At 41.5% G+C, this 13,218-nt stretch overlaps 1 protein-coding gene across 1 annotated transcript in view; it reads right to left on the bottom strand.

The window, feature by feature from the left end:
* NEK5 (NIMA related kinase 5) overlaps nt 1-10,507 on the bottom strand; it is a 51,244-nt gene extending 40,737 nt beyond the window's left edge. The window contains exons 1-2 of the mRNA XM_069467251.1: nt 10,391-10,507; nt 6,141-6,237 (exon numbers count right to left, since the gene is read on the bottom strand). Of these exons, the coding sequence (XP_069323352.1) occupies nt 6,141-6,237; nt 10,391-10,507 (214 nt within the window). The remainder of the gene's footprint in view (nt 1-6,140; nt 6,238-10,390) is intronic.
* Between the last annotated feature and the right edge of the window lie 2,711 nt (nt 10,508-13,218).

Genomic DNA, 13,218 nt, shown 5'->3' with positions numbered 1-13,218 from the left:
GCTGGAACAGAATGAGATGTATGATTTCCTGCTTTAACCAACTTTGTTCCCTAGCCAACCAACTACCAGCTGGGATCTTATTAGAAAAAAACGGCTTCAACGAACTTGCTTGTGTACACTTTATTCTTTTGTACCTAGCTGGCACATGAAAGGGGCTAAATAAAGGTTTGTTGAGTGGACTCATAAAAATACCTAAGGAACAAAAAACATACACACCAAAATCAGGCTTATAAGCAGTTGTTAATCTTTCCAGTATTTTCCCCTATAGTTACTGAGTACCCAATAAATGCCAGAATCTCTTGCCAAATATGTGTTTTTTGCTACCTTTTTCTTTCAAGTAGTGTAAAACAACTTTAAAGTAGATACTAGGAACCAGGCAGCATCTGCTCTTGGTTTCTTCTTATTCACAAACCAGGCTTCTTGCACAAAACACTTCCATTTTTCCACCTCCCTTCTTTAAGGAACGGATCCACTCAGTCATCGACAAACTTTTATTGAGGACATGCAATAAACAAGGAATGTCGTGTTAGAAATAAAAAGGGAAGAAGCCATCCTTCCTGCCTTTAAGGAAAGTCTAGCAAAGTCTAGCCGGGGAGTCACCCAGCCTCGGGTGAGAACAAAGAGAAAGTGTGTGAAAGCCAGAGTGGAGATCCAGAAAGGGTATTGAGAAGATGCTTCCTGGTATACCCTAATGTCTAGAGATCAGTTATTTCCAGAAATGTATTACTTTTAGAAAAACTGATGTTTCTTATAGCTCAGTCATTGAAGGGGTTGCCATGGCAATGAAGGAATGGCAATTTCAAAGCCACGGAAGAGTCAGGGGAAGGAACGTCAGGAGAAAGGGTTCCATTTCACTTCCTTTCCACCAATTCCAACTCACCCAACCTTACACTGGCATTTGGTGAAAGAAATGGACTAAATCCATAAATGGATTAATCATGGCTTAGCCATCTCACAGAAACTATTCGGGTCAATGAGCATTACCTGGCTCTAAAATAAGCACTTTTTTTTTTAACCCACTAGCCACTGTTAATTTCATATTTATTAGGTTAAAACTGTCTGGAAAATCATTTATGCTTTCAAATTTTCCATCTGTTTAAAAAGTAAGAACTGTAGGAAGTGAGAAAAGTTATAAGAAACAATTTTTGTTCTCAAGGAATTTTCAGTCTCATTGAGGGAAATACAGAATATATGCTGACATAACAATACAGCATATTGTAAATGCCACATGAGTGTACGATAAGGACAGGGAGAGTTTAGCAGTGCCCAGAGCAGAGGTGGGAGAGATCACTTAAGGTTTAGGGATCTGTGTTTGCTCTTAAAGGATGTATAATATTTGAAAATTGAGAAAAAAAGAAAAAGGATATCCCAAAGAGGACATGCAAGGTACACTATAGGGCAGTGGTTTCTGGACCCATAAAGTTCGTTGATCATTTACCTTTCAAAACAATTGAGGGACACTAACATTAAGGTTACAACCTTTTCATTTGCTAAGTTACAATATTTATTAAACATTTACTATAATTAATTCATTCTAAAATGCACTTTTAAAAAATCAAAATTATATCTTACACACATTGGCATCTTCTAATGAATTGCTATAGGCCCAACCGTCTTTTACATTTTCATTGCTTGCATAATTTTTAAAATACCTTAACCAATTTTATTTCCTTATATTTTCCTTTTTATGTATGCACAAGAGTAATATAAAACTCCATGCTTAAGTCTGAAAGAGCTCTTTCAATACATATAAAATAAAAGTCATAAGTGTTAAGAAGGCATTGTGTCATAGTCTAATTGATAGCACTTTTTCTTTCTAATTAGCATATAATGGTGCATCTTATAATCAATGACATCTTAGATTTGATGAAATGAGATTCTATCCATTATTATCATCATTTCTTAAAACAAAGGCATTTTATTACCAAAAATCTAGAAAGTATCAGAATAAAGAATAAAAAATATTTCCTACTATTTCCCCTTGCTGATTGTACTCTACCCTTGTTGAATTCAATCAGGGTTCTGTGGAGGATCCGGGATTCTACCCTATCTACTAGCTTGATTCTATCTACTTCATGGATGCTGGCAGAAGACATGAGACTCCTGGTCAGAGACAAAGCACATTATTACTTTTGGCCAAAGCAGTAGCCAGGACTTCATGTTAGCACTGGTTCCCTGTGTCCCCCAAATCCCACAGAGGCCACACAGTTGTGCCTAGATGAACACTTGCCCATGGAGTGGGCTGCATTATAGGAGGGGAACACTGAGCTTTGGGAAGCTGTCACTTTTATAGTGAGCAGTAAACAAGCCCACTCTCTGTCTTAGGGGAGATGTCACCTCATCTTTCAAAGTTTCTCACTGCAAACACAGTCCAGAGAAATAGCCCAGGTAGACAGTGGTCAGCGCCTTGCATTATTGGCACATCCAGCAAAAATGTACTGAGATGCTTGGGATCCATGGCTAACTGCCTCTCCCAATAGCCTCCTGGCTGGGCCCTGAACACATCAGGCCTGCTCTTGCCTCATCCCCTTACAGTGTTTGTTCCCTTAGCCCAGAAGGTTCATTCCTAGGCATCTTCAGGACTCTCTCCCCATCTCCTCCAAGTCTTGGCTCCAGGGTCACCTTCATGATAAGGTCCATCCTAACCACCCTATTTAAAACTGCATCCTCACCCCATTCTATTTTCTGACGGCATTTATCATCTTTAACACACTCTATAATGTACTTAGTAATTATGTTTATATTTATCATCCGTCTCTCACCACTCCCACAGTGCAAGAATATAAGCTTCATAGTTGTAATAGACAGAATTCTAAGATGGCCCTGGTGGACAAACCTTGCATAACTCTCTCCCCTTGAGAGAGGGCAGGACTTATAAATATAATGGATATCCTTCCTCCTGTGGCTAGGTTATATAACAAAGGAGTTTTGCTGATATCATTAAAGTTACTAATCAGCTGACTTTGAGTTAATAAAAAAGATTATCCAGGTGGTTCAGACTTAATCACATGAGCCATTTAAATCTGGGGCTAGAGGTCAGGGCCAGAGCAAGGGAGAGATTCCCAACTCTATTCAAGGGGGCATAGGGAAGAGAACAGAGGTTCATCTGCAGAAGTAGTTCACAGCCAGCAAATAAGTGGGGACCTAAGTCCTACAATTGCAGGTAAATTAATTCTGCCAACAACCTAAGCAAACTTGGAAGAGGATCATGAGCCGCAGATGAGACAGCAGTCCCAAGCTGACACCTTGATTGCCACTATGTGAGACCCTGAACAGAGACTCCAGCTAAGCCAAGCCCAGGCTTCTGATCTACAGAAATGAAGAGAGAACAAATAGGTGTTGTTTTATACACTAAATTTGTGGTCATCTGTTATGCAGCAATAGAAAACGAACACAACAGTGTGAGAATTTTTGACCATTTTGTTCGCTGATATATCTCTAAGACATGCCTAGCACATAATAGACACTTACTGAATATTTACTGACAGAATTTAAGTGGAATTAATTTAGCCTTAGGAAAATATCACTACATTCTTCTTATTTTCATGTTGCTTCAAACGAATAAAAACGTCATATTTTCCGTAGACAAACATTACGGCCGCGGTTCTAATGTTGTTCGTGGAGGTAAGCTGTTTGAGGGCAAACAAAGCCTTTGTCTACACTCTCTCACAGGCAGGTGCGTCAAGGCCCTCTGAGGCTTTGGGAAAAGCTTGGTGGTTCAAGTCCCAACAATCTGCCAAGCACACTCAAAGGCATCACAATAGCTCTGGTTTTTCCTAAACACAGGGGTGCTCTACTTTAAAAAAAAGGTCATAAGAAAATTTAAACTTACAACATAAACAAACTCAGCAGAGGTCGTTTATATTGTAAAAGTGACTTAGTTCTGTAACAGTATCCAGTGTAAGCTATCTTCAAAAATCAATCTTGCATGGTATAAACATATACCCCAGTCTAGGAAAAGGGTCCAGTCCATTCTCTCATTCAGCAAATATGCATTGAGCAGCTACTGTGTGCTAGATGCAAGTGGTGAGCAAAAAAGATGAAGTCCTGAAATTCATTAAATCTACTGTCTAAAGGGAAACAAATATTAAACAAATTCATAATTATGTACACAAATAGCCACACACACATAAGTATAAGAGTGCTGTGGAAGATCAGCAAAGGGAGCTATGATTTGAATTATGCGTTCAGGGAAGGCCTGAGGATGAGCAGCACTTAGCTAGACAGAGAGAGTCACAATAATAAATCAAAACAGCAGGGAAAGAAAGATCATCTTGGCCGGGCGCGGTGGCTCACGCCTGTAATCCTAGCACTCTGGGAGGCCGAGGTGGGCGGATCGTTTGAGCTCAGGAGTTCGAGACCAGCCTGAGCAAGAGCGAGACCCCATCTCTACTAAAAATAGAAAGAAATTATATGGACAGCTAAAAATATACATAGAAAAAATTAGCTGGGCATGGTGGCACATGCCTGTAGTCCCAGCTACTCGGGAGGCTGAGACAGGAGGATCCCTTGAGCTCAGGAGTTCGAGACCAGCCTGAGCAAGAGCGAGACCCCATCTCTACTAAAAATAGAAAGAAATTATATGGACAGCTAAAAATATACATAGAAAAAATTAGCTGGGCATGGTGGCACATGCCTGTAGTCCCAGCTACTCGGGAGGCTGAGACAGGAGGATCCCTTGAGCTCAGGAGTTTGAGGTTGCTGTGAGCTAGGCTGACACCATGGCATTCACTCTAGCCTGGGCAACAGAGTGAGACTCTGTCTCAAAAAAAAAAAAAAAAAAAAGAAAGATCATCTTACGGCATTGCTAGGAATCAGTCGACAGGAATGCAGGGCTGTCCTTAAAAGTCGTTCTGTACAACTCAATCCCTGACCGTGTGCACTGCTCTGCTCCCACGAAGACCTCAGAAGAGTCCCAAGAGCTCTTTCAAATACGCAGGAGTTAAAGAAAGGCACACGCAGAGAACTAATCTGAATGCAGTAGTCTTAACCAGTAAGGAACAGTGTCCTGCAGTGTAAAAACTCAAGAAATAGTAGTTGTATTTATTTGCGTACAAATTTTTACCCACCTGATGATGCTTGAAGATACCTAGGTTAGCACTCATGCTCCAGGAGCTATTTAACACTCTTGAATTAAAGTAGTCCAGTGCTGGGGGCTGGGCTGGGGCGTGTCCCCTGGTCAACTGTCAGCACATACAGCCCTGTCACAGTTTAATGAACACCTGACGAAGTGTATATTTATTTATCACCTGTCTCCTCCCATTAGAACATAAACTTCATGAGGACAGGGATTTTTATCTGTTTTGTTCACTGCTAGGTTTCTGACACCTAGAACATTGCCCGGCATACAGTGAGCACTCAGTAAGTATCTGTTAAGGGAATGAATGGTCTCTGACCAATGCTCCTTCATTTGTTATTTCTTTCTTTCTGTATTTTTTAAGCTTTGGGATGGAGTGATAGGGATATTGTATTCAGGTGTGCAGAGGAAGGGAATTCCTTCCTTAAAATCTCCCCGCTCTGTTTCAGCAGTTTGCTTGGCTGTGCTGTGTGGCTGTTTGCTGCCTCTCCGTAAGAGGATTACACAGCCTCACCTGTTGCAGGGCCTCGTGCAGGAAGAGTACACACACAAACACACACACACACACACACACACACACGCTACATCCTAGCTGGGCTTGAGAGTGATGGCGCGGTAGGACTTTGTCTTCCTCTTTCCTCTTGCTCACAAGAACAACAACAGCTTGCTCCACACCTGGGCTGCTCCTTCAGCCTGGACCCCAGACTTAAGACCCAGGTGCATCACAGCCAGCATGTAATGTGAGTGAGGAATAGTATTATTTATTGTAGGCCATTGAAATTTGGGGGTTGCAACTGCAGCAAAGCTAATACTTCAATCATTAACCATTTGGGGAGTGGGAATTAAGAAGAGGTGGAGAAACTTAAGAAAACCTACGAAAGCTGTTTACAAAAACTCACTAGAGAGGAAACAATGACCATGTCACAGATTGCAATTTAAGTAAATGGGGAAATGATCCATTTATAAAAAATAATTTATACACAGCTCTCGGGAACATATCTTTTATGTAATCCAGCATCCCTATACTTGATTAAAATCCTTTAAGAATATTGGAAAATCAAACCTTGAAAGGAACTGAAGAAGGTTACAATGTTGGGATGTTTCATCTTTGCCAGAAGAATGACTTCTTTCTTCGAAGCTTCTTTCTCTTGGATGGGCATCTAAATGACAGCAAGAGACAGAGTAGTCTGTAAAAGCAACTTGCTTTTAAGAACATGCTTTCTTCACTTCCATCTAAAATTCTCCAGGATTTCACTGGCTTTTAGTGTCAGTTCTAAAACTGATTACTCAATGGCAGGAAACGACATTTCTAGAATTAGCAGAGTACCCTTTGTCTAATCAATTGTCAACAATCAATCAAGAAAATAAATATTCCTGGTGAAATTTGCTGTATTGAAAGTTGCCTTGGTGGTATTATATTCATTATCTAGACATCTGGAGGAAAGTTATTGTAATATCTATCTTTCAGTGGCAAAGGAATTCTTTATAAAAATGCAACGTCCCAGCAGCAATCACCGCCGAGAAGAAACAAATAAAATCTAAAAAAAGAAAATGTACCATATACCACATAAATCAGACCAGTAAGAGTCTGTATTAAGATTAGTACATTTTTCATCGTCAAATAAAAATTGCCTCTTGTGACTTCATTTTAGATTTGCTGTGTTGTCTTATTATTCTATCTGTCATCTATAGACAATACTTTTCAAGTGTTTTGCAGCCAATACCTCTGGCCACACCTCATTTCTACCTTTCCTTCCTCATCCTCAACACTTTACCGATGTGTCATTTCTATACTGACGTCCCGCCCCTGGCTGCCATGCCTTTCTGGCCTCCACTCATTAATGTTCTTCCACACTGGCCCACACGTGGTATGTGAGTTCCCAAATACCCCATTCTCATTTAGACCTAAGAATTTTTCTTAAATGAACATTCTCAATTCCAGCTTCACTACACCCCAGGTGAAGGATAATCCTTCAGTAAGTTATTTACCCTGTCTAAGCTTCAGTGTTTCCACCCCAATTTAAACTGCATACGAGTCAGTACCTATGAGTTTCAAAACAAAAATAACTGAATTACTTCAACCAGATTGATAGATTTAGAAACTTAAAAAATGTTAACTACTATTTTTTCAAAAGAATATTATAAACAAAAAGACAACAATAAGTTAGGAAAAATATTGGCAACAGGCCAGGCTCAGTGGCTCACGCCTGTAATCCTAGCACTCTGGGAGGCTGAGGTGGGAGAAGCACTTGAGGCCAGGAGTTCAAGACCAGCCTAAGCAGGATCAAGACCCAGTCTCTACAGAAAATAGAAAAATTATTTGGGTGCAGTGGCGTGCATCTGTAGTCCCAGCTACTCAGGAGGCTGAGGCAGAAGGATCACTTGAGACCAGGAGTTTGAGGCTGCAATAAGCTATGATGATGCCACTGCACTCTAGCCTGGGCAAGAGAAAGACCCTGGCTCAAAAAAAAAAAAAAAATTGACAACATACATGATATTTTTGTATATATAATACATAGTCTTATGACAAATTAATGAGAAAAAAAGGCAAACACTCCAATAGAAAAATGGCAAAGTACGTAAATATACAACTCACAAAAAAAAAATAAAAGAAATAAAAAAAGCTGATAAAAAAGATATTCAACCTCACCCAGTAATCAAAGGAATGAAAACTAAAACAAAATTTGCTATTATGGTTCATCTGTGAAATTGACAAAGACAAAAAGAATGTTACTACTAGACACTATTGGCCAGGATGTAGCAAAACGGACACTCATATTTTTCTGGTAAAAGATACAAATTGGTAAAATCTTTCTGGGAAGGCAATTGTACAGTACATAACATGAAACTTCAAAATGTTCCTATTTTTGACTAATTCTTCTAGAAATTTATCCAAGGAAAATAAGAAAAAGTATGTCTAAGAGTTATCATACAAAAACTCTTCATTACAGTGTTTTATTGCTAGTTTTTAAGTTACTCTAACAATGCACACTTGTGATTTTAAAAAATATTTTAAGTCAGATAGAAGTGAATAAGGTAAAAGTGAAACGTCCCCTTTTCTTCCCCACCTGTCCCATGTGGGGTATTCTCCAGCGATACCTGCTGTTAATTGTTAGACTCTTATTTCACGCATATATAGGTAAACATACATACATAGTTTTGTTTAATAAAAATGAGTCATACTTTACATATTAAATATTTAATCATGGTCCCCAAATAAAACAACATAACTATCTGAATATAGAAGAAGAGTTAAATAAATTACAGTGGCTTTTTTTATTTTAAGATATGGGTTTTGCTATGTTGCCCAGGCTTGATTCCAACTCCTGGGCTCAAAGAATCCTCCCACCTCTGCCTCCTGAGTAGCTAGGACTACAGGCATGCAGCACTGCACCTGGCTAAATTACAGTATTTTTAACCTATATACAGTCATACTATGCAGTCATTAAAAAGCAAGGGAGGCAACGTGTTATAGTGGAAAGAGCAGAGAGTTAGATGGATCTGCCGGTTACTAAACATCTGTGAGCTGAATACCAACCTACCCTCTTGGATCCTTGGCTTTATAAGGAGAGTAGTGAGATCTACCTATTAGGGTAGTTGTGAAGATTAAATTGAGTTGGTATATATGAAACACTGGCCAGGTGTGGTGGCTCATGCCTGTAATCCCAGCACTTTGGGAGGCCAAGGCGGGAGGATAGCTTAAAGCCAGGAATTTGAGACCAGTCTGGGCCACATAGCAAGAACCACCCTCTAGCCCTGCCCCTCCCCCCGCAAAAAATAGTTAGCTGGGCATGGTGGTGCATGTCTGTAGTCCCAGCTACTCAAGAGGCTGAGGCAGGAGGATCGCTTGAGCCCAGGAGTTTGAGGCTGCAGTGAGCTGTGATCACACCATTGCACTTCAGCCTGGGTGACAGAGTGAAACCCTGTTTCAATAAATAAATAAAATAAAACACCTAGGGTGATGTAACATATAATAGGCACCCTGTAAGTGGTAACCATTATCATTATTATTATTGTGAACATTTAATATTACTATATGAGAAGATTTTATTACATAAAGACATTGAATGACATGAGGAAATATTCACAATATGTTGCTAAGTGTAAAAGGATGTTACAAAAGAGTATATTGATCATGACATCAATCATTCTAATAATTTATAAAGTATATTTATGCACTAAAAATAGAGAGAAATTCACAAAATGTTAATAGTGATTAAGAGAGAAGTTATAAGTTATTCTTATTTTTCTCTAAATGGTCTTATTTTTCCCTTTGGCTTGTTTCACAATTTCTACAATGAACATTCTAATTTTTATAATCAAGAAAAGATACAACATTTTTTCTGAGGCAAGAAATGAAAGAACATGCTTGATAATGATAGGTTGATGAGAGAAAATACTAGTTTTTTGGTACTTGTAAGAAAATAAGCAATTTAAGTTCTGGTGTGTAGCATTTACTGAGTAGAGAGGGATTGGAGAGATGAAAAGAAATGTAAATTTCTCCAGCTAAGAAGTAATAAAAAACCACATTAGAGCAGAAAGGAAGAAAGAAGTAATAAATGCTAATGCTGTGACACAGATGTTACTAGGCAAATTTGATAACATAAAAAGATATGGGAGAGCAAGAATAATAAGGTCTAATATAACACTCTACTTATTTATAGCATGGAGATAAGAGTAGTTCATGAGAAAAATGATGGAAAAAATCAGTGCTGTATTAGAAAAATATAGTCAATTTTTTTATAGAATAGGAGAAATGCTATGAAATGAATCAATATATATTTTTATAGAAGATTCACCTCCCAAATAGTTTCTCTTTACTTAGAATTAAAATGGTTTTATAATTTCTAAGTATGTACCAGCTTAACAATAGAGGAATAGGGCCTGGAAGTATCTACCCATTGACTCATTTATCCAATAAGAACTCATTGACTACCTACTGGCACCAACCGTGATCAGGTGCCGTGTGGACCACCAGCACGAATCAGACATGGGTTCTGCCTACAAAGAACATACAGCTTTGTAAGGGGGAGAAGGCACAAAATAAAGCCAGAGCACAGCAAAGTACAAAGCAGTCAGTATCAAAACAGAGGTACCAATAAAAGCCACGTGAGTTTACAGAGAAGGAAAGATTTAGAGTGGGAAGATACTGGCAGGTATGGCGGAGCTCAGCCTTGAACAAGTAGGATTTTGATGCTTGGAGACTGGCAGACAAAGACCCTGGGGGAAAAAAAGTCTCCTTTTCGTATTGGATTAAAAGTCAGCTGAATATCCCACTGAAAAGTAACAAGAATTTTAATTTCTTAACTTTACCTTTGCAAAATTGATCTCTTTTATGACACAGAGCTTGCTATCAGATTTCTCTTTAGCCAAATATGCTTTTCCAAAGGCCCCTTCCCCAATGGCCTTTATCACATCATATTTATCCATGGTCTCCAGTGCACGGAGGTTCCTGCAATTAAAGTAATGGAAACGTACCACACACTTCTCATAATGACTAACAAGGTCAGAAAATTGATGATGAGTGTAAAAGAACCCGCTTTGCTAAACTTTCCAGCCTTGCCAAGACAGAGACAAATAACCCCTTGTGTCCACAGGTAGCAGCCAAAGTGAGACAGAGCTTCTTGGTGGACTCCCAGCTTTGATACACTGTAGTCTTGTGATCTTGGGCAAGCCACTTAACTTCGCAAAATCTCACTTTCCTAATTGCTGAAATGGAAATAACAGTGCCTGTTTTGTAAGTTTGGTCTGAGAATGAAAGGTGTATTTCCAGTGCTTGGCTCCTCTGTAAGAAGCAGGAATGTCCTCAGGCTTCTGTGGTTTCACAGTCCAGCCTTTCTCAGTGAGGAGGCACTGCCCCCTAGGGGGCATTTTGGAAATATGTGGCGGTGGGGTTCTGTTCTCCCGAGATCCAGATGGCATTTAGAGGTGGTTGGGGCCTGAGATGCTAAGATTCTGCAATGCGAGTGACAGTCGCGCACAATGAAGGATTTTTCCGCGGCCCTGCAACCTTGAAAGTCTTTCCATACATTCGTGTGCATGCAAAAATCCGTTTATAACTATCTGGCGATAGAACCAAACTCCATTTAACATCTAAATACAAAATATTTTTTGCACAGTTTTAATTAACACTGGATGTTTCTACAAATGCAACTACGTGTAAATCAAGGGTTGATGCACTTTGTTGTGTTTGGAACTTTACCAAGAGTTGTTCACCATTTGGGAAAATCACGCCCTCCCCTGGCCACGCTGCTCCTGGGACCGCAGACCTAACAATCTGCATTTGCTGCCGCCACGTTCAGGGGACTCTGCCCAGGCGCGGGCACCTGGCTTCTTCACTACTTCTTCGAGGGTGGTGGTGCCAAGCTCTTACAGACCGAAACACAGGCTTTATTTATAAATTGCTTTCCTATATGTCCCCTTTATGCTACAGTTGCAGCATAACACAGGTTTTTAAAAATTGGGTGAGCAGGCAGGTTGTTTTCAAATAGTTTCATGTCAGAGTAGCAAGTGGGTACAAATGGGTTGCATGGGGCTGGGAACCAGCTCCGCAGCCAGGAGAGGCCGTGGACACCCGAGGTCCCGGTTCTGTGGGAGGCGGACGCAGAATCTAGGCTCTAGGCGACCGGCCCGGGAACTGAGGGCCCGCGATCCTCCCGCCCAGGTGGTACCAGGAGGTGGAAGCCCCCAGGTCTGGGAAAAATCCTTCCCCCCTACGGCCACCCCTCGGCGGCGGCCGGCGGGTGGGTGGCAGAGCTGTCTCCAGCCCCCGAGCTCCGCGTGCTGATCGTTGCCATGGAGACCGACGCCGCCCGGGTCGCCAGGCCGCTCCTCTGCCGCCCACGTCCGCCCCGGCGGGATTCCAACCCCTTCCCCCGCCGCTCCCGGAGCCCTGGGTCGGCGCGGGACCAGGGCGAAGGCGGCCCACCTGCAGCATACCTGCTCTGCGGGGCAAGCCAGGCGTCCGGGCTGGATCCGGTTCTCGGGGCGCAGCGCCTACCGCGGCCGGGGCGGAGCCGCGCGGGGAAGCGCGGGCGGGGCCCGAGTGGCTGGAGGACCTGTCCACACCGTCCACCTCGAAGAGCGGTCGGAGGCCCGGGAGCTTGGCGACCCGACGGAGTCCCCACCGCCCGCTGCCTTCGGTCGGAACGCCTTTGCGTAACACTCAACAATACCGCTCCCCGTCTTGTTTACCGCGCACCACGTGCTTCGGGTACATCATCTCTGTGCTTTACAGCAACCCTGCAAGGTAGTAGCCTCCGAAAACGGAGAGGAAGAGCGTTTCTTGTGCAGAGTCTCAAATATTGCCAAGAGGTAGACGTGAGACTGGAAGCTCATCCTGCTTTTAGCCACAGCGGGCGGCCTCCCGCCGGGTCCTCTAACGAAACAGGCTGCGGCCCAGGCCCAGCGGTCGGCACACACACGCCTCCCACCCGACCATGCCTCAGTCGCTATTTGCAATCAGGCTGCAGTCTAAAACGTTTCATCATCTGTTTAGTTGAAAAGGATGTAATTTTCTGCAGTTGTAAATACTGACACGAGTAAAACACATCCAGTGGAATCTAAGTATCACCGTGGTATCATACCCTCCATCGTCCATCAAAAAGAAAACAGCACAAAACTCTTAAGAACCAGAAAGTTTACATCATTACTTTTTCTCCTTGGAATGCTATCTCCATCCTTTTCTGATATAATTTTATCCCAAGGTTATCTTTTTCACGCTTCAAAGTCTTACTGATCACCCTATCATACTGCTCTCAAAGAAGTACATAAATGGGAATTAATTTATATTTCCTGATCATAGAATCTTAAGGATTTTTGATACTTATTAAATATAGACAAGTAAAATTCTATTGGAAATTCATCTCTTAAAGACCTGGATGGGCTCCCCATGCCTCATTACTACCTGTGTCCACTGACGAATGCTAACTTCTTGCTAGAATAGACAAGGTTCAACACTGATTTCCTTCCATTTTTTTCTTTAAAAAAAATCTGGAAGGCTGAGAAATCTCATCCAAATAAGTAAATAAGAATGGAAGTATTGTTACAAGTGACCCTCAATTTTTGCCTGGTTGGGTATCCGAATCATATACCACCAGTACACAGTGGCTCAACTCTGTAATCCCAGCACCATGGGAGGC

Source organism: Eulemur rufifrons, chromosome 4 (assembly GCF_041146395.1).
Source record: "Eulemur rufifrons isolate Redbay chromosome 4, OSU_ERuf_1, whole genome shotgun sequence".
Classification (NCBI taxonomy): domain Eukaryota; kingdom Metazoa; phylum Chordata; class Mammalia; order Primates; family Lemuridae; genus Eulemur; species Eulemur rufifrons.
The sequence above is the reverse complement of the archived record's forward strand: the minus strand, read 5'-3'. Positions and strand labels throughout refer to the sequence as shown.